Source organism: Colobus angolensis, unplaced genomic scaffold (assembly GCF_000951035.1).
Source record: "Colobus angolensis palliatus isolate OR3802 unplaced genomic scaffold, Cang.pa_1.0 Scaffold269, whole genome shotgun sequence".
In the NCBI taxonomy this organism is placed as follows: domain Eukaryota; kingdom Metazoa; phylum Chordata; class Mammalia; order Primates; family Cercopithecidae; genus Colobus; species Colobus angolensis.
Window position 1 is genome coordinate 742,872 of NW_012115921.1, and position 22,136 is coordinate 765,007.

Here is a 22,136-nt window from a genome sequence, read left to right on the forward strand (position 1 = left end):
ATATAGTGCATTATTAAAAATACCGGAAAAGAGGGAATTTTTAAAAATTAAGAGATTACTTCTCAGGGGTAGGATACTAGATCAAAGAAAAAGGGGCCAAGTGCAGTGGCTCATGCCTGTAATCCCAACGCTTTGGGAGGAGAAGGTGGCCAGTTCACTTGAGGTCAGGAGTTTGAGACCAGGTTGGCCAACATGGCAAATCCCATCTCTGCTAAAAATACAAAAATTAGCCAGGTGTGGTGGCATGCACCTGTAGTCCCAGCTACTCAGGAGGCTGAGGCACAAGAACTGCTTGAACCCAGTAGGGGGCTGAGATCACGCTACTGCACTCCAGCCTGGGCAACAGAGCGAGACTCCATCTTAAAAAAAAAGGGGTTGGGGGGAACTTTCAACTTTCTCTGTATTATTTGTGCACATATTATTTATTTGTTTTTTGAAACTATTATTTTCATTAAGGATACACAAAAAATTTGATATCTAGCTACTATATGAAGAAAAGAGAGGAAAATATTTGATTCCCTTTGGAATTATTTTAATTATATGCCTTAAGCAATCATTATTTTTACAGTAAAAGACTACTTTAGATAGTAAAATATCATTGGAGATTTCTTATCAGCCTCCACTTAGCCAACTCACTTTACCAATTGATTTTCCCCACTCTGAGTAAAGCATACATTGCTCCCACTCATTTGTTCCCAAACCTGTGCTAGCTGAACTTATTACTGGATTATATAACATAACCAAATATTGTGTAAATAAATGGTAAAATCTGAGGGTAAAAAGAAAGAATGTCTGTTTCTCTGGAAACAAAATTAAATGCTTTTAAAAGACTCAGTAATACAAAGTTACTAAGAAACACTGTAATTAAATTAGGCATACCATGAAACAACTAAGAATAGAAAACTAAGGAATACGACAAAAATCTAGAAGTAGTCTCTGCTCATATTCTTTTGCAAGGTTCTTTAAGTTATCACTCTACTTTAAAAAAAAAAAGTAACCAGGGCTGGGCGCAGTGGCTCACACCTGTAATCCCAGCACTTTGGGAGGCTGAGGCGGGCAGATCATGAGGTCCAGAAGTCAAGACCATCCTGGTCAACATGGTGAAACCCCATCTCTACTAAAAATACAAAAATTAGGTGGGTGTGGTGGTGCACACCTGTAGTCCCAGCTACTCAAGAGGCTGAGGCAGGAAAATTGCTTGAACTCAGGAAGCGGAGGCTGCAGTGAGCTGCGATCACGCCACTGCACTCCAGCCTGGTAACAGAGCAAGACTTCACCTAAAAAAAAAAAAAAAAAAAAAGTAAAGCAAAGTAACTAGGAAATCTAGTCAATGTATTATGGGTGTGGTTTATGCAAGGAGTGCAGATACCTGATTTGTGAATTCATAATCATGAGAAATGCCTGGACCCTTCATCAAAGATTAGTGACTATACAGTTATACATTTTAAGTTAAATTATTTAGGCCAGGCGCGGTGGCTCATGTCTATAATCCCAGAACTTTGGGAGGCTGAGGCTGGTGGATCACCTGAGATCAGGAGTCTCAGACCACCCTGGCCAACATAGTGAAACCCTGTCCCTACTAAAAATAATAAAATTAGCCAGGCATGGTGGTGTGCACCTGTAGTCCTAGCTATTCGGGAGGCTGAGGCAGAAGAATCACTTGATCCCAGGAGGCGGAGGTTGCACTGAGCTGAGATTGTGCCACTGCATTCCAGCCTAGGCGACAAGAGCAAAACTCCGTCCCAAAAATAATAATAAATAATAAATAGTTTAACTATAAAATTAATTGTGTATATCATTTTTAGGATTCTGTGACTTAACTGACTTTTTTGGTTTCCAATCAACTACTCTACTAGGCCACTTCAGATAAAGAGTTTCTGTTCTGCATATAATTTTAAAATAAGGCCGGGTGCAGTGGCTCCTGCCTGTAATCCCAGCACTTTGGGAGGCCAAGGAAGGTAGATTGCTTGAGCCCAGGAGTTCAAGATCAGCCTGGGCAACATGGCAAACCCTCATCTCTACAAAAAATACAAAAACTAGCCAGACACGGCAGTACATGCCTGTAGTCCCAGCTACCCAGGAGGCTGAGGTGGGAGGATCATCTGAGTCTGGGGAGGTCAAGGCTGCAGTGAGTCATGATTGTCACCTATACTGTGTAGGTGACAGAATGAGACCTACTCTAGTGTAGGTGATAGAATGAGACCCTGTCTCAAAAAAAAGTAATAATTTTTAAACAACCAATTAAAAATTATGCTATTAAAAAATACTATTTCTATATGGACTAAAGAATAAATATTAAAAAAATAAAAAAAAAAGAATAAATATTATCCAAAAGTAAATAAAATGACCTATACCAAAAAGAAAACACTGCTTAAAACTGCCAATTCAGCGTTCCAAAGGGTTACACTTTCAGAATCTTACAATTCAGCCTGCATTCCTTTTCCTCAAGTAACACCTCTTTTCTATTCAGAGGGCAGAACATGCAGCAGGTAAAATCAACTGCAGTGGTGACAGCTTGTTTTTGGCCAGAGTGATTTTTATCCATACAAGGAAGATGCCTTTGGATCATTGATAAAAACTATTTCAAGAAAACCAACCTAAATTGTTTAAAGCACTCTATTAACAACAAAAAGCATAACTTACATCCAATGAAAAGTAATCCACTCCACTTTGGCCTCAGCAATATCCAGGAATTTCTGGAAAAAGCTTTCTCTTGTCCATGCTGAGCATGACTTTAGGTCCTAAGTTCAATTCATTTCTACATACTACATCTCAATTACATTCAAACCTCTTAAAATTCTTATTATGGATACAAGAACCCATATTCTAGGAGATACAAAAGAAATTCAGATGGAAGAATGTTATTTTTCCCTTGTGTTCATCATATTTGTTTCAATCCTCCTTTCCTTGCCTCTAAACACCCCCACTGCCTTATAGGTACCTAAAAGTCTACTGTATCTTCTAACACTCTATATAGTTTGGTTTCCTCCTCTCTGTTCTGTTCTAAACCAGAGAAGTTCTTCCCTATTCAACTAAGTCTCCATTTCAAAGTATTTTTATGAAGCTCCAGCCAAGAAATAGCTAGGAAAGCAATAAGATTTGTCCAAGTCTATATTTCACCCAGAGACAGGAGGCTGTAACTTCGTATCTTAAACTAGAAGTTGCAAAGTGAAGCCTCAGGAACTACATTCGGCCAGCAGATGCTTTTTGCTTGGCCTGCAGCGTTTAAAAAGAGTATTATTGCCAATATTTAAAAATCAGAGATTTCATGTAAAAAATCTGGGTCCTCATGAAATACTGGAATATTTAGTAACATCAGGCCAGTATACCCACAAGGAATTAACTGGAGCTAATTAGTGGCTGTCCACTTTATATGAGGTATGTGTTCTTGAGTTCAACATAGTTTCCATTACTTCACCTTCAAACTGTATCCAGAACCCAACCATTTCACACCACTTCACTGTTACCTCCTTAGTTCTAACTGACATCACCTCTCACCTGGATTATTACAAATTACCTCGTAACGGAACTCTTTGCTCATTCTCCCTTTGGGGATATACTCTTAATATAATGGCCAGAGTGATCCTGTTAAAAGCCTAAGTTATTCACTCATTTAACAACATTTATTGCGCACCCTTATAAACCAGCCATGGTTTTAGTGCTTGGAATCCATCAGTGAGCAAAAAGCAAACACTCTGCCATTGTGGAGGTCCATTCCCTTGCCCGTGGACCAAATCTGGGAAATTTGAGCATCAAAGTAAATAATTATAGTGAATTATAACTTGAGTAAAACAAAAATCTATGAATCCATACAATAATAAACAAAGGAGAAAGAAACATTCTTCATTATGGTATAATGCCAATTAATAAATACAGATAAAGTTTAAAAACCACTATTTTCCAGCCTGGGCAATAAAGCAAGACCCTAGTTCTACAAAAAAAAATTTTTTTTTTAATTAGCCAGATATGGTGGTGGGCACCTGTAGTCCCAGCTACTCGGGTGGCTAAGATGGGAAGATCATTTGAGCCCAGGATATCAAGACTGCAGTGAGCCCTTATTGTGCCACTACACTCTAGCCTGGGTGATAGAGTAAGACTATTTCTTAAAAAAAAAAAAAAAAAAAAAAAAAAAATTTAAGGCTGGGCACAGTGGCACCTGTAATCCCAGCACTTTGGGAAACCAAGGCAGGAGGTTGAGTCCAGGAGGTTGAGACCAGCCTGGGCAATATAGTGAGACCCCATGTCTACAAAAAATAAAAAATTAGCCAGGCATGGTGGTGCGTGCCTGTAATTCCAGTTACTCAGGAAGCTGAGGTGGGAGGACCACTTAAGCACAGGAGGACGAGGCTGCAGTGAGCCATGATGGCACCACTCAACTCCAGCCTGGGCAGCAGAGTAAGATCCTGCCTCAAAAGGAAAAAAAAAAAGAAAAAGAAAATCACCTTTTTGCCACTATCCTTGAAAAACCTGATTCAGAATAGAAACATCAATAGATGCTAAACTATTAGGCATCCATAAACTGCAAATATAATACAAAAAAATAAAAACTAAAAATGAAATGGTTACGCCAAACTTTAAAGAACAGAATAATTAGTTTCAAAGTATCTCCCCACAACTTACGTGTTAATTACCAAGGGGAAAATTAAAACTTTCCAGTTAAGAAACCACACACACCATCTTAACCAAGTGAGCAGATTACTATCACCAAAACTGAGACAAAATGACATCATATGCCTGCCTCCTGTAATCATGAAAACTGACAGTATATGTCTCCTAATATAATGCACTGAGAGAAGCACAACATCACTTCTATGGTATTTTCGGCAAAAATTTATAATCTGAATCTAATCATGAAAACATCAGACAAAACCAAATTAAAGGACAGTCTATAAAACAACCTGCTTGTACTCTTCAAAAACGTCTATGTCATGAAAGACAAAGGCTGAGAAACTCACAACTAAAAGCAATGCAAGATATCGCACTAGATCCTGAATAAGGAATTTTTTTTAATTATCATAATAGACATTATCAGGTACTAGAGAAACTTTAATATAGTACTGTCTCAATGTTAGGTTTCCCAAATTTGATCAATGATAGTTATTTCAGAGAATGTTTTTATTCTTAGGAAATAAACATATGAGAATTTAGGAGTCACAATAACTCTCAATGGTTCAGTTATGTTCACACACAGAGAGAGACTGTAATAAAGCAAATGTGGCAAAATGTTAACAATTGGTGAATTTGGCATAGGGTATACAAGAGTCCTTTGACCACTCCTTGCAACTCTTCCATAAGCTAGAAATTATTTTAAAATAAAAAGTAAAAAAAAAATGAAAACTCTGATGGCTATCTAAGAGCCATCTAAGAGTAAAAGCCAAAGTCCTTACAATGGCCTACAAGATTCTATACAATCTGGCCTCCAGTTAAGTCTCTGACACCATCTCCTACTATATTCCTGCTCATTCACTCCATTCCATCCACCCAGCTTCCTTGTTCTTGAACACATGAAGCACATTCTTGTCTTAGACCATTTATAAGACCTGTGCCCTTTGCCTGGAATACTTTTCCTACAGATATTAACAGGTCACTCAGGGATGCCTACCTAACCACTCTATTACAAATTGGAACTTCTCTTCCCCAAACACTATCCCTTTCTCTGTTTTATTTTTCTTTATAGCCCTTATTAAGTACCTTATAAACTACATATTTTATGTATTTGTTTAATCACCTCTCTTCCCCCACTAAAATTTAAGTTCCACTATAGCAACAATTTTTCTGTCTTGTCCACCACAACAATTTTTCTATCTTGTCCACCACTACCCTTGAAACAATGCCTGGCACATAGTACACTCTCAGTAAACATGTACTGAATGAATGAATTTCATGTTACTAGCCTGGTCCATTAAGTAAGCATCTGTTTCTTTCTAATCTACTTTACTATTTTGTCCAAATATGCTGCTTACACTCAACCTCCCATTTATAAAAACAATTCAGTTAAGCAAACAACAAAAAGTAGCAACACATCCACATTTTCTCAATATATAAAGGATTATCCTTTGTGAATCCTCAGTTTTACTAGGCTAAGAAAGAGGCAGAAATAACTCTGCAGAATGACAGAACAGAATTGATGGAAAGTCAGCTTTCTGTGACCATCACCTCCTACCCACCCCTCTTTTCACTTCAATCAGAAGGGACATAGGAAGCAGTGTTCCCTTCCAAGACTGGAATGCCCAGCAAAAGGCCACGAAGACAGTTAATCAGAAAAACTGGCCCTCTCATGTCCATCAATTTGCCATCCACCACCTATCTGCAAAAGATCTGGGTTTTGCTCAAACTGTAATAGCTCTTAATCTTTACAGTCAGCCCCACTGTACCTGAACATGGAAAGAAAGGAAGCCTGAGGCAGGCAGAAGGCTCTAGTAAGCACTGACTTACGCTGTGAGTAGAGCAGGATTTGAAACTCCAGAAGGGCACAAGTAAAAAGCTGAAACACATTCTCCACCCCAAGCAGTTCAAAAACCTCTTTGACAGGAAAGTCAAATAGGGGAAGCTCATTGGTACTTGGTCTCTGGCAGATTATTGACCCATAGACCCCAGAAAACTTCAAGGACCGGCCAGGAGGTGGGAGTGGCACCTCGTAGAGTACGTTGTATATGTAGCTCTCAAGGGGCAGTGGAGGGGGCTGAGGTGAAGTGACCGCCTGGTGGAGTTGCTCCAGCACACTCCGACATGCCTTCATGAAAGACATGGGCGTGATGAGGCAGATGCACTTAGAGACGTAGAGAGTGTCCCGGCTAATGTCATAGGAGTTGAAGCGCTGCAGTTTGGTCACAGGAGTGTCTTCACCATCTTCCATGCTGCTCTGGTCTCTGCCATCAGCAGGGGGAGCATGTAGGACATCATACTCAGCATTGTGCATGTGGTAGAGGGTCTGCATCGCACTGCAGATCTGCTTGCTAGTCACCTCTTCATAAAATGTGAGGGCAAACCCAAATGTCCGAGAGCCATCCTCCCTTGTGATAATAAAGGCATGGAATTGGGGCTCCCTGGGATCAGCCTGGGTCTTGAATGCCAGCCCCTTGGGCATACATAGCTGCAAAAGACAACAAGGTAACAAGCAGTAAGAACACTCACAGGCGATCCTCTTTCAGAACACCATCACTATTTATTTATTTATAGAGCACCTACTAAGCTGAGAGTGTATCTGGCTTAAAGCTCTCTCTTTCTAATGCAAGACACGCAAGTAAATAAAATCATAATGCAGTCATCAGGAATATACAGAAGTACATGCAAAGTACTATGGGAACACAGAACAGACAACTCAGCCTGGGAATTTCAGAAAAAACCTACAAAAATGGACCAGGTGCAGTGGCTCACACCTGTAATCCCAACACTTTGGGAGGCCAAGGCAGGTGGATCACTTGAGGCCAGGAGTTCAAGACCAGCCTGGGCAACATGGTGAAACCCTGTCTCTATAAAAATACAAAAATTAACCAGGTGTGCTGGTGCACGCCTATAATCCCAGCTACTCGGGAGGCTGAGGCATAAGAATCACTTGACCCAGGAGGCAGAGGTTGCAGTGAGCCAAGATCATGCACTGCACCCCGATTCTGTCGCCAAAAAAAAGGTAATGTTAGAGTTCATCAGGTACACAAGGGACAGAAGGATATTTCGGGGACAAAAAGAAAATGCACAAAGACATGGAGATAAAAGAAAATTTGGAGAATTTAGGAAATGGTAGGTGGTTAAGCATCACAGCAAGACAGAGAGTAAGATATGTATACTAGGAGATGATGCTAGAAATATATCTAAAAACCAGATAGATGCACCTTTATACCTAAAAATAAAACAAACTTGTAAATAGTATTGGACTATCACCTCACAAAATTTTGTCATTAGTAAAACTTATTTTCACATCAAAAAGTATGCTCATTTCATATAAACCAAGGAGATGACATAATCAGGATAAAGACATACTGTTTTCACTCTAATTCAGATGGGTTATATAAAGAAACTTGGATAGTTAATCGAACTGACCTGAATCAATCAGTTCCCATTTTCCAGTTTTACATGAACCTGGCTATACAAATAAAATATAACAGCCTGGGTTAACAAATACAAGGGCCTATATTATATTATATCTATTAGCCTTAAACTTGACTTCCCAAAGGCTAGGTATTTCTAGAATATAGCATGTTAAAATGAAATAAACGCTAGACTAGGAGTCAAAAAACTTAAGGCTCTCAAAGACAGTTTCTTCATCTGTGAAATAAATAATACAGTTTCCTCTCCCTACTTCACAGGTTTTTTGTGTGCATCAAACAAGACTAACCTCTAAAAACTACAGAATGCTGTTAAGTATGTAACAGAAGGCCAGGTGCGGTGGCTCACACCTATAGTCACAGCAATTTGGGAGGTCAAGGTGGGCGGATTGTTTGAGCCCAGGAATTTGAGAACAGTCTGGACAATATAGCAAAACCCTGTTTCTATAAAAAAAATATACAGAAAGTAGCCAGGGATAGTGTCGTGCACCAGTAGTCCCAGCTACTCGGGTGGTTGAGGTGGGAGGATCACTTGAGCTCAGGAGGATGAGGCTGCAGTGAGGAGAGATCACACCACTGCTCTCCAGCAGCCTGGGCGACAGAGTGAGACCCTGCCTCAAAAACAAATGCAACAGAGGCAGTATAAAGGTAAGGTTAACAGCAGAGGTCTGGAACCAGACTACAGTGCTCAAACTCCAACTCAACTACTTACTGGCCATGCGAGCTTGAATATATTACCTAACCTCTTTGGATCTTAATTTCTTCATCTGTAAAATATGTACGTGTGTATGTGTTTATTCAATACTACCCATGTAAGGAGTACCATGAGGATTAAATAAATTAATTCATGTAAAATGCTTATTAGAGTGCCTAGCACAAGGTGAATATTCAATAAAGGTTAGCTTACTCATAGTGGTATATTCTTCCATATGAGATTTTAAATGCTTTCCTATCTAAAATTATGATGAAACAAAAAAATGAAAATAAAATTATGATGAAACAAAAATATCCACTTCTGTCATATTACTCAGATATATTCAGTGCAGAATGAGAGAAAACAATTTTAAACTAGTGAAGTTTAAAATTAACTCATCATATAATCTCAATGCAATAAATAATCAATAGATCAGGGCCACAAAATAAGTTCACTGACACAATACTATGTATTTCTCTGACACAACAGAAACACATTATAACTTTTCACACAGTTTATATATTCTGAATATTAGATACTTTGACCAAAATGCAGAATAATAAACAGTAAGCATTATAATCCTTTCTTCAAAAGTTATTGGTATTTGGTGGTACCACTGCTACCACAGCCTGAATTCACAATCCTATTAAAAATTACTCTGTAAATTATCTCATACTTGTGGCTAACAAATACTAACCATTCCTACTGCATCTTGGTCAAAGGGATTCCATTCTACGTTCTCAGGATATCGTGCAAGGACTTTAGATTTGAATGTTCGTCTCAATGGTGTCTGCTCAAAATTTTCTCCTGTAAGAAAAAGAATGAAGCAAATCATCTCTACAAAATCCCTTTAAGTCACGGGGTTACAAATGTCTGAGCTTGGTACTCCAGCAAGGTACAGAAATGAAGGCAAGGGGGTTAGTATGCCAACCATCTAAGAATAAGAATAGGAAAGGCATTAAAGTTATTACATCAGTTAAGAAGCTGAAAAAGTATAGCACGGTTAATGTTAGACATCACTAGCTGTCAGTTCTTCTTCAAAATGAAATTATTACTACAAACCCAATGGTTAATTTTCTTGGAAGAGAGTGAGAAAGCACAAGGAATGACAAGGATTGTATCTATCTTTTCTTTTTTCCCTGAAAGCCAGGTTTAATTTGCTTAAAGTCAACTAAAAACATCACAGAAGCATATTTTACTTAAAATTCAGAATAAACTATGCATTTCAATGATCTCTGGGAAAAATACAAAGAAACGAAAAGATATAAGAACACTAACAAAGCAGACTTCAGGGTAAATCTAATGAGATATTCTGTCAATTCAGAATTACTAGAAATTTCTGGAATTGTCCTTTGTTTTCCCATTCCCCCTCCTAAAAACAGTAGAGTATATTGAAATAAGAACATTAAAGTGAAGAGAGAAAGAACCAAAGAACCCACCACCTAGAGGGATACAAATCTGAAAAATCTACTGGTCAAAAAAGGCACAAGAAAGTTAGAAGGTCAAAGGTTACAAAATGCCACTGGAGAGACATATGTAAGGACCATTAGAAAGCTTTGGGTGTTCTCAATTTTGTTTTGTTTTTACCTTCAGTCGTACTTGAAATGAAAGGGCTGGCACCATCCCTGGCTTTAGAAGCCTGTATGTACTGGCATAATGCTATATGATAAATGAAATAACAGAGTATTACAATAAAGCAGTGTTATTCAAACTTTTTTGACCATTATTCCAGTACAAATTACATTTTACATTATGAAGCAATAAACATATACATGTACATGTGTATACATAAATTTACCTAAAGCAAAAATTTCACAAAACAATACTTACCTTTACTATATATATAATGTCCTCTCATATTTCCTACTCTATATCATTAAAACTAAAAATGCTGACTGCAGGCCTACTAATGATCACAATTCAGTTTGAAAAACATTATAATACGGTATGGTAGAACGAAGAGCTCAACTGATACCAAATTACTGTAAAGTCACTAGTGCTTTATCTAAAAGTATACTGTCCCAAATATTGCTTTTCCTAAGGAATTAGGGAGTATGGGACAAATTAAATACATATAAACAGTTCAAACAAATAAATTTTAGGCGTCGTGGAAACATATGGGAAACAAAATCAAGGACAATTCAATTGAATTATATTACCTGTTTACTGAGTAATCAAGGGACTTAGATACTGCAAGAAATAGAGATGAATCAGACAAAGCACATACCCTCAATGATCTCAATGTCAAATATACAGGAAAAAGAACATACATATACAAATAACCATTTCACAGGAAGGCTATTATCTGGGAGGCTCCAGATCTTTCACCTACATGGCCTAACCATTCAGAGCACACTGGCACAGGGTCCTGTTTGCGTGTTCTAGTTGATAGAATAAATTCTGTTACAAATATAGTTTTTTTAGTTGGTCTGGAACCTAAAGGGACTTGTGGTTATTAAGGAGGATGCATTCTTCACAATCACAGGATGAGATGCACCTAAGTCAGAAAGTCCTTTACCCTAAATCAATCCCAGAGGCACCTCAAAAGTTTCTAAAAGAGAAAAGTTTATAATAACTCTAAGGCACCTGTTCCAGAAACTAGTAATAAGTCCAGTCAGAAAGTTATTGCTTTTATAACTACAATCTCTCCTCTATTTTCTCTGAGGTTTTGTCCATCATCAGAAGCAGCAGCTCACTTATTCACAATTTTCAAATTGATAGGACCCAACCTTCTTTCTGTTATTAAAAGCAAGTGCCACAATTTCATTCCTCTTATTTCCTGATCCTTCTTCCAAACAAATTCTTCTGAAACTTTCTTTTTGAGCAAATTTCATCCCTCAAAATACATTTGGTAATCTTCACTAAAGAAGACTGGCAAAAGTAAGCAGGCAGCTGGTAATAGCTGCAGCAACAAAGGCCTACAGCTTATGTAGAGCTAAGCTCAGAACTTTCAGTAACACCTGCAAAGAGCCCACTCATGGTAAGCCTGCACTTACTGTACAAAGTAATTAAGCAGCAAGCAGCTGACATAATGATCTCGTCTACAGTCTGAAATTCTTGGGATGTATTTTTAAACTGTATTCATGTCTGAAAGAAGATAACTGTTTCTTCCTCCTAAGCTTCTTCACTTTCAGTTATCAGTGTGCTCATTTCTTCCTAACTAGCCAGAAAATCCCCTTAGTAAAAACCATGAAATATCACAACACAGAGAGGAATCACTGTCCTCTGTGAAGGAAAGATGCCTTCCTAAAATGGCTCTAGGCCTCTATGGCCATAACTACCCTAAATGCACCTGATCTCATCTAAATGGCTGTACAGTGCTCCCTAAGACATGACATCCATGTGTGAGAAGATAGAAAAGCTGAGTGATTAAGGGGAGAACTTTTAAAAAGTGAGAAGAAGAATGGTGCCAAAGGTGAGCATGAGCAGCTGATCTGAAGTGTGGCCAAAAGGGAGAGAAAGGCTATAAATCACGGGAGAAGTAATTGTTAAAGCCTCTGTCCCCACCACCACCTCTCCACATTTGCCCCTTCTTTAAATTAGCTAAGGGAAGAAGTCTTGTTAAAGAGTCCAGTTCTGAATAAAGGACTATACGGGTTTCCAAAGTTAGACAAATGTCCTTCTGTGAATTAGACTAGACCAGTAGCAAGAGCAAAGTATTTTCTCTACAAGGGGAAAGGAGACGTATAAAGAAGTATGAGGGCCCTGAAAACAAATCATATTCATTTCAGTCACTCCACAAAGAGTGCCAGAAAAGGTAAGAGAAGGGGATTCACAAACCTAAGATTTTTTTTATTGAAATGATTCACTCATCATTTACTTAGGGCTGAGTTTTTTTGTTTGTTTGTTTGTTTGTTTGTTTTGAGACGGAGTCTCGCTCTGTCGCCCAGGCTGGAGTGCGGTGGCCAGATCTCGGCTCAGTGCAAGCTCCGCCTCGGCTAGTCTTTTTTTTTTTGTATTTTTTAGTAGAGTCGGGGTTTCACCGTGTTAGCCAGGATGGTCTCAATCTCCTGACCTCGTGATCCGCCCGCCTCGGCCTCCCAAAGTGCTGGGATTACAGGCTTGAGCCACCGCGCCTGGCCTAGGGCTGAGTTTTAAGAATAAACAGTAAGGGGCTGGGCACCATGACTCATGCTTGCAATCCCAGCACTTTGGGAGGTTAAGGTGGGTGGATCACTTGAGGTCAGGAGTTAGAAACCAGCCTGGCCAACATAGTGAAACTCCATCTCTACTAAAAAAATATAAAAATTAGCTGGGTGTGGTGGCGGACACCTGTAATCCCAGCTACTCGGGAGGCTGAGGCAGGAGAATCACTTGAACCCAGGGGATGAAAGATGCAGTGAGCCAAGATCATACCACTACACTCCAGCTTGCGTGACACAGCGAGACTCCATCTCAAAAAAAAAAAGGAAGAAACAGTAGGAAAACTTAATCCTCAGAAACACCTACACAGGCCCACCTCCTGAAACCCATGTATCACAGGTACCTTAAATTTCAATTATTTAGACCCCTGGAAATTCAAACAATATTAGGAATATGACATCACCACCACAACTGTCCTATTGTCCTAGAAACAATAACTAATTATTTGTCCAACACATACAGATTATAAAAACATCAGCAGATCTAGATATCAGATCTTAAGCCCATTTCTAAGAACAATTTCAAAAGTAGTCAACTACGTGTCAGTCTATCCTTGTGAATCTGCTTCCAAGGAAGTACAGTTCAAATCAATCATAAAAGATTTCTTTTAAACTATACATGTCTTACAAGAACTTCTAATAGGTTTTTTATCTGTTCTGCTTTGACCAAGCCAGAAACAAACCGACATTTGTTGTTGTTGTTTTGAGATAGTCTCACTCTGTTGCCCAGGCGGGGGTGCAGTGGCACAATCACGGCTCACTGCAGCCTCAACCTCCTGAGCTCAGGCTATCCTCCCACCTCAGCCTCCAGAGTAGCTGGGACCAGCACACCCAGCTAATTTTTAAAATTTTTTTGTAGAGTCAGGATCTAGCTAGGTTGCCCAGGCTGGTCTCAAACTCCTGGGCTCACGCAATCCTCTGACTTCAGCCTCCCTTTAAAGGCATGCTCCACCACACCCAGTTTAAAGACATTTTTATATCTGGCCTCTTGAAGGTGATAGGGAGAGTAATATAAAGATCTGTGAAACTACAACAGGAAAAAATTGATTTTATCAACAGAATACTTTATATCTAGTTCACAGAGTTTCTGCTTCCAGTCATGGCAGAGTAGCTCCTATCAGACCAATTTTCCTGTAGACAAGTATGAGCTTGTCTGGAGAATTAAAAAGCAAGAAGATTCTCAAGTAGGGGAAAAGGTCATCATTTCGAAGAAGGTAATGATACTGGGTGAGTTTCCCTTTTTTATGGCTTCCAGTCAGGCAAGTATCTGTCTGTCATAAGAGGTGGGTAAAACTCAAAAACTCATAATCTTACTAGCTTAAGAAACCAGAGGACAAATTTTAAGGCAAACCACAGCAGCTGGGAAGTGAAAGAGGGAAATTCCAGAGAGAACCACAGAAGGGAAGACCCAAAAATCTATGTACAAACTCTGCTACAAACCTGGCTGATCCCTGAACCACGCATGCATGGAGCAGACCCCAAGCAGCCAAGTTAAGGGTAAAAGAACTGAACTGAGATTTAAGTTGCCACTCACTACAGGGAAACAGTTAACTTAAAAATAGTAACAATAATAATAATAAAATAAGAATGCTCTCTGGAGGGAGGTAACAGAATCTAGTTCTTTACAATCCAGAATTGCTCAGCATATAAAGAAACAGAAAGGCCGGGCGCGGTGGCTCAAGCCTGTAATCCCAGCACTTTGGGAGGCCGAGACGGGCGGATCACGAGGTCAGGAGATCGAGACCATCCTGGCTAACACAGTGAAACCCCGTCTCTACTAAAAAATACAAAAAACTAGCCGGGCGAGGTGGCGGGCGCCTGTAGTCCCAGCTACACGGGAGGCTGAGGCAGGAGAATGGCGGGAACCCGGGAGGCGGAGCTTGCAGTGAGCTGAGATCTGGCCACTGCACTCCAGCCTGGGCGACAGAGCGAGACTCCGTCTCAAAAAAAAAAAAAAAAAAATTCAGGTCAGGCACAGTGGCTCACGCCTGTAATCGTTACCACTTTGGGAGGCCAAGGTGGGCAGATCACCTGACATCACAAGTTCAAGACCAGCCTGACCAACATGGAAAAACCCTGTCTCCACTGAAAATACAAAATTAGCTGGATGTGGTGGCGGGCATCTCTAATCCCAGCTACTTGGGAAGCTGAGACAGGAGAATCACTTGAACCCAGGAGGTGGAGGTTGCAGTGAGCCGAGATCATGCCATTGAACTCCAGTATGGGCAACAAGAACAAAACTCTGTCTCAAAAATAATAATAATAATAATTCAACAAGAAAAAAATATGAATGAATATACTGGCCGGGAGTGGGTGGCTCATGCTTGTAATCCCAGCACTTTGGGAGGCTGAGACGGGTGGATCACCTGAATTCAGGAGTTCAAGACCAGCCTGGCCAACATGGTGAAACCCTGTCTCTACTAAAAATACAAAAATTAGCTGGGCATGGTGGTGGGTGCCTGTAGTCTCAGCTACACTTGGGAGGCTGAGGCAGAAGAATCTCTTGACCTGGGAGGCAGAGGTTGTGGTGAGCCGAGATAGTGCCATTTCACTCCAGCCTGGATGACAGAGCAAGACTCCATCTCAAACAAACAAACAAACAACAGCAACAACAACAAAAAAAACACTGAATAGGTCCCAACACACAAAGTGACACCTCTGGATATTTTGAAAATCGTATCTAGCTCGAGTCATCCCTCTTCTCTGATCTTATGTCAGATCTGAGGTTTCTCTAATTTGTCTGTGGTATATTTATAGGAGAAAATTCCCTTTTTTTGCTCCTCATGCTCTTAAATAACTTTATATTTTAAAAATTCCTAGAAACATAAAATGTTTTACTATTAAAGGCCATTATAGGCTCTTCTAATCTGGAATGACATCATAAATGCTGTTAAAAAAATCCACACCCTTTGATGTGCTAAATCTGCAAGAAAAAGAAAAAGCAAAGAAAATGCCTATCAACAAGAAGACAGTTTGGCACATCAAGGCAATGGAATACAATCTAACCATTAAAGCAACATACATAGGAAAAGAAAAAAGACTAAAATTATTTATTAATTAGCAATACAACTCCAGAGTTAAGAAGTCGAGACAGAGGCCGGGCATAGTGGCTCATGCCTGTAGTCCCAGCACTTTGAGAGGCTGAGATAGGTGGATCACCTGAACTGAGTTCAAAACCAGCCTGGGCAACATGGTGAAACCGTGTCTGAAAAATACACAAACTAGCCAGGCATGGTGGCATGTACCTTTAGTCCCAGCTACTCAGGAGGTTGAAGTGGGAAAACTGCTTAAGTCTGGGAGGCAGAGGTTACAGTGAGCTGAGATGGCACCACTACATTCCAGCCTAGGCACAACAACATGACACCCTGTCTCAAAAAAAAAAAAAAAAAAGTCTAGATACAAACAATATTAGTCAAAAATTTTAATGTCAATGGCTCCCAACTAGAATCCCAAAAAGGAATTAATAATAATGGAGGCATCAACTTTAATATTTCAAAAAGCTATTTGGAAATGTATGTAAAAATATTATATAAGCTAATTAAAAGATCAGATTTCTTTGCCTTCGGTTGGAAATATATTAACCCCATGTGTATTTTTTTTTTTTTTTTTTTTGAGACGGAGTCTCGCTCTGTCACCCAGGCTGGAGTGCAGTGGCACAATCTTGGCTCACTGCAACCTCCGCCTCCCAGGTTCAACTGATTCTCCTGCCTCAGTCTCCCAAGTAGCTGGGATTACAGGCGCCTGCCATCATGCCCAGCTAATCTTTCTATTTTTAGTAAGGATGGGATTGTGCCATATTAGCCAGACTGGTCTCGAACTCCTGACCTCAAGTGATCCATCGTCCACCTTGGCCTCCCAAAGTGCTGGGATTACAGGTATGAGCCACCGCACAGGTCCCACAGGCCACTTCTAAGTCCTCTTCCAAGGCACTAACCCAGGAAAGCTGCTGACCAGGCTTTTCAATGTAAATTTAAGATAAACCCTGTTACTCCTGTTTTCTCGAGGCAGATTTGTTCACTCTCTTTCTCAACACATTTACTTTGTCAGATCGTTTTAGGTTTGTATACACAGCCATTATTCCTATTGATGTTTTGCCTCCTGCTTAACATCTTCCAGGTACCACACGTGATCCAACTCATGTACCCAGTATTTCTAAAATGGCTGAACTTCTTATGTGAGCAGTTTTAGAAAGACTAGGGTTTGAGAGCCTGTCTAGTCAGGACTGTTCCAAACTACACCTAGGACAAACTGAAAGTACTTTTGTTCACATTGCCTTCCTTTTAGCCCAGTCAAATGCCCTTCAGAGCACACATCTGTCAGGTAACATCTGGAACTCACATAATTTCCTGTTTAGTAGGTGATGCAACCAGCTGTCCAATTCATGGTCTTTTAGACCAGTCTAAGAAACCCAATCCTGTGTTCTTTTCTTTCTTTTTTTTTTTAAGATGGAGTCTCGCTCTGTCACCCAGGCTATAGTACAGTGACGCGATCTCAGTTCACTGCAACCTCTACCTCCCAGGTTCAGGCAATTCTCCTGCCTCAGCCTCCCTAGTAGCTGGGATTACAGGCACACACCACCATGCCCAGCTAATTGTTTTCGTGTTTTTAGTAGAGATAGGGTTTCATCGTGTTGGCCAGGCTGGTCTCGAACCCCTGACCTCAGAAGATCTGCCCGCCTCAGCCTCCCCAAGTGCTGGGATTACAAGCATAAGTCACTGTGCCCAGCCGTTTTTTTATATAATTAATAAATTAGTTAGATGTATACACACACTCTTTCAAATACAGTGAGCTCCCAGAGGCTACACAGGTAGGTACACATGCACCTTTCTCTAAAAGCTAGTCCCTCCAGAAAATTGGGCTTAAGCAAATCCATTTCTGTAACTAAAAAGTGGCAGAGGCCAAATCTGAGCAAGGGTCCCCATGCTCTCCTCAATACTGAATGTTAAAGTAATCAGCCTAAATTAAGTCTGAGCAACTAGTCAAGAAGGCAGGAGACAGGATTAAGAACCTAACTTGGCTACTTACTAATTGTATGACATTAAACAATTTACTGAGTCCTGTGAGTCTCATTCTCTTCAGCTGAAAGATGAAGTACATGACTAGCTGCTCATCTCTAAAGGTTTTTCCAGCTTGGTCATTCCATGACTCTTGGGCCTAGAGCCTGACACAGCATGGGAATCCCACCTTTTAAACTTTCAGTGAAAGACTGAGGACTGAAGGTATGCATTAGCTCTTCCTCGGCCACCTCTCTCTTTCCAAAACCTTGCTAAAACAATGGGGGATGGGGAGTGGCACAAACCCACAAAATGACAGTGAAGGTAACAGTAACATTTTAGAAGCTGAAAAGCAGATGAATGAGTGGTTACTAACAGTAGGCTTGAGAAAGGCTGAGATACAACATAACCTTCAAAAAGCTCAGGAACTTGTAGCATTAGGCACCTTTCAAAGTGGGGATAAAGATGGAGCTAAAAACAGGAGGACTGACGAAAAGCCTATTTAAGAACCAGCAAGGCCAGGGACTGTGGCTCGTGCCTGTAATCACAGTTAATCAGGAGGATGGCCTGGGGCCAGGAGTTCAGAACCAGCCTGGACAACCTAACGAGATCCTGTCTCTAAAAAAAAATTAATAATTACTACTCTGGAGGCTGAGGTGGAAGGATTGCTTGAGCCTGGGAGATTGAGCTGCAGCGAGCTGTGATGGTGCTACTGCACTCCAGCCTGGGTGACAGAACAAAAGCCTATCTCAAAATAATAATAAAAACAGTAATAATTATAAGACAGGCATGGTGGTATGCATCTGTAGTACCAGTTACTCAGGAGGCTATAGTGGGAGGATCACTTAAGCCCAGGAGTTCGAGGCTGCAGTGAGCTATGATCACATACTACTGCACTATAGTCTGGGCAACAGAGCAAGATTCCATCTCAAAAAAATAAATACAAAAGAATCAGCAGGCATCAGCTAATGAACAGATGAATGAAATGTATAATAATACAATGGAACATTATTCAGCCATGAAAAAGAATGGTGTACTGTTACATGCTATGACACAGATGAACCTTGAAAACATGTCAAGTGGCCTAAGATCACATACTTTATCATTCTATTTATATAAAATGTCCTGGCTGGGCACGATGGCTCACGCCAGTAATCCCAGCACTTTGGGAGGCTGAGGTGGGCAATCACCTGAGGTCAGGAGTTGAGACCAGCCTGACCAACATGGTGAAACCTCATCTCTACTAAAAATGCAAAAATTAGCCAGGCATGGTGGGGCACGCCTGTAGTTCCAGCTACTTGAGAGGCTGAGCAGGAGAATAGTTAGAACCCAGGAGGCGGAGGTTGCAGTGAGCCGAGATCTCACCATTGCACTCCAGCCTAGGCAATAAGAGCAAAAACTCTGCCTCAAATTAATTAATTAATTAATTGCCCAGAAAAGGTCTATCTATGGGGACAGAAAGTAGATTACTGTTTACCTGGGGTGAGGGGATACAGAGTGACTGCTAATTAGTACAAGGTTGCTTTTTAAAGTGATTAAAATGTTCTAAAATTAAATTATGGTAATGATTGCACAACTCTGCAAATATACTAAAAAACAGAAATTGTATACTTTGAGCAGGTATGTAGGCTATGTAAATTACATCTTCATAAAGTGATTTAAAAAATAAAAAGACAACGAAAGAAATTTGGCATGCTAGTAAAATATAGTCTCCTACTGTCAAAGCATGTGTCATTTCCAACAAAGTATCTTTTCCCACACACAAAAATTATCACAGATAAAAGATATGCAGAGATAAAAGATGATACTGTATATATAAAACAAGAATAGACTGTTGTTTTAAAAGAATATTCAGAAAATAAAACAAGGGCAGGCAGTGGCTCATGCCTATAATCTCAGCACTTTGGGAGGCCAAGGTGGGTGGAGATTGCTTGATTCCAGGAGTTTGAGACCAACCTGGGCAACATGGCAAGACCCCATCTCTACAAAATAATAATTAAAAGACTAGCCAGGCATGGTGGTGCCCACCAGCAGTCTCAGCTACTCAGGAGGCTGAGGCAGGAGGACTGCATGAGCCCAGGAGGCAGAGGTTGAAGTGAGCTGAGATAGCACCACGGCACTCCAGCCTGGGTGACAGAGCAAGCCCCTGTCTCGAAAAAATAAATAAAAATAAAAACAAGCTTGTGAAAATCAAAATGGTGTTAGAAAAATTTTAAACTCAATAGAAGAGTTAGAAAACAGATTTGAGGAAATATCCTCAAAAGTAGGACAAAAGAAATAAAATTAGAGAAAATATAGTAATAAAATTAGGCTGGGTGCAGTGGCTCACACTTAGGCTCAGCTCATGCTTAGGTGGGGTGCAGCGGCTCCCAGCTCTTTGGGAGGCCGAGGCGAGTGGATCACTTGAACCCAGGAGTTTGAGACCAGTCTGTGCAATATGGCGAAATCCTGTCTCTACTAAAAATACAAAAATTAGCTGGGTGTAGTGGAGTGTGCCTGTAGTAGGCTGAGGTGGGAAGATGGCTAGAGCCCGGGAGATGGAGGCTGGAGTGAGCTGTGATCATGTCACTGCACTCCAGCTGGGTGACAGAGTGAAACTTTGTATCAAAAATAAATGTATTGGGCCAGTGTGGTGGTTCACGCCTGTAATCCCAGCACTTTGGGAGGCTGAGACAGGTGGATCACCTGAAGTCAGGAGTTTGAGACCAACCTAGCCAACATGGTGAAACCCCACCTCTACTAAAAAAATAAAAATTAGCCAGGCGTAGTGGCATATGCCTGTAATCCCAGCTACTTGGGAGGCTGAAGCAGGAGCATCACTTGAACCTAGGAGGCGGAAGTTGCAGTAAGCCAAGATCGCACCACTGCACTCCAGCATGGGCAACAAGAATGAAACTCCACCTCAAAAAAATAAATAAATAAAATAAAATAAATGTATTTATTTAAGAAATAATAATAAAATTAGAGTCCATCCAAGAGGTCTAAAACCCAAATAAAAGTATGCCATAAAGAGGAAAGAGAGAAAATAAAGGGGAGGAAATTATCAACAAAATAATAAAGTTTCCCAGAAATGAAAGAGGCATGAATTTCCAAATTGAAAGTGCTCTTCAAGGATCTAGCACAGTAGATAAAAAACAGACCCACACCAAGACACGTCATGATGTAATTTCAGAATGCCAGGGACAATGAGAAACTTCTAGATGTTTCCAGGAAGAAACAAATTTACCAAGGAAAGAGATCTGAATAGCACTGGATTTCTCAATAGCAACTTTGGAAGCTAGCAGACAATAAGGCAATGTCCTCAAAATTCTGTAGGAAAATTATTTCCAGTTAGAATTATATACTCAGTCAAATAATAAGTAAAGTAAGAGAGTAAAAGAAAGAAATTTCAAACATATAATCTCAAAAACAAAATGTATTTTCTATGCATCCTTTCTCAGGAAGCATATGCTCTGCCAAAACGAGAATTAACAAAAAAACGACTTACATACGGGATGGAGGAAACTGGAGCCATCAAAAGAGAGTGACAAAGGGTAACTCCAAGATAAAGTGAGGGGACATCCCAAGATTTTAATGCAATAGGCCTGGCAGGCCAGCACCTCAAACGATCCTGACTGATGGGGCTCAGGCAAGAATCCACAGCTTGCATCATATTTTCCAAGGGATCTCTGAGCCAAAAAATACTTTAAGCCACTGCTTTAAGGTGTCCATTAGAGGTCCTGCACAAGGGACAAATCACAACAGACTTCTATAACAAAAAGAAATTTTTCAGATGTTACAAATCTCAAAGACAAAGAATGTGGAGTAATGCAGTAGATTAACGTTTTTTCTGATTGGATATCATCATTTAGAAAGAAAGAAAAGAGGGGCTCAAAGTACTCTAGAAGCCCAGGGAATTTTATTCAAATGAGGCTTAATACCTTACTCTACAAAACATTCTGAAGAGAGATTGGTTTTGTTTTGTTTTTTCAATTTGTGATTTATGTCCCACCTACCTACCCACCTCAAAGAACAAGGTGGTATATAAGAAAAATCATATAAAAAAATTAAAGTAGGACAAAGAACACTAAAAGCAAAAAAAAAAAAAAAAAACAGATGTGCTTAAACGCCTGTGGCATAACTTTCTTACAAATTGCAAAAAATGATAGTTTGCTTGCAACGTATGATATTTAAAAATAATTCAGGGGCCGGGCGCGGTGGCTCAAGCCTGTAATCCCAGCACTTTGGGAGGCCGAGACGGGTGGATCACGAGGTCAGGAGATCG

General features: G+C 40.1%; 1 protein-coding gene across 1 annotated transcript in view; it reads right to left on the reverse strand.

The window, feature by feature from the left end:
- The window catches only part of DENND5A (DENN/MADD domain containing 5A), a 152,471-nt gene that overhangs the window by 64,753 nt on the left and 65,582 nt on the right, over window positions 1–22,136 (reverse strand). Inside the window, exons 2-4 of the mRNA XM_011947656.1 lie at window positions 10,324–10,395; window positions 9,434–9,543; window positions 6,436–7,093 (exon numbers count right to left, since the gene is read on the reverse strand). Coding sequence (XP_011803046.1) covers window positions 6,436–7,093; window positions 9,434–9,436 — 661 coding nt within the window. The 5' untranslated portion in view covers window positions 9,437–9,543; window positions 10,324–10,395. The remainder of the gene's footprint in view (window positions 1–6,435; window positions 7,094–9,433; window positions 9,544–10,323; window positions 10,396–22,136) is intronic.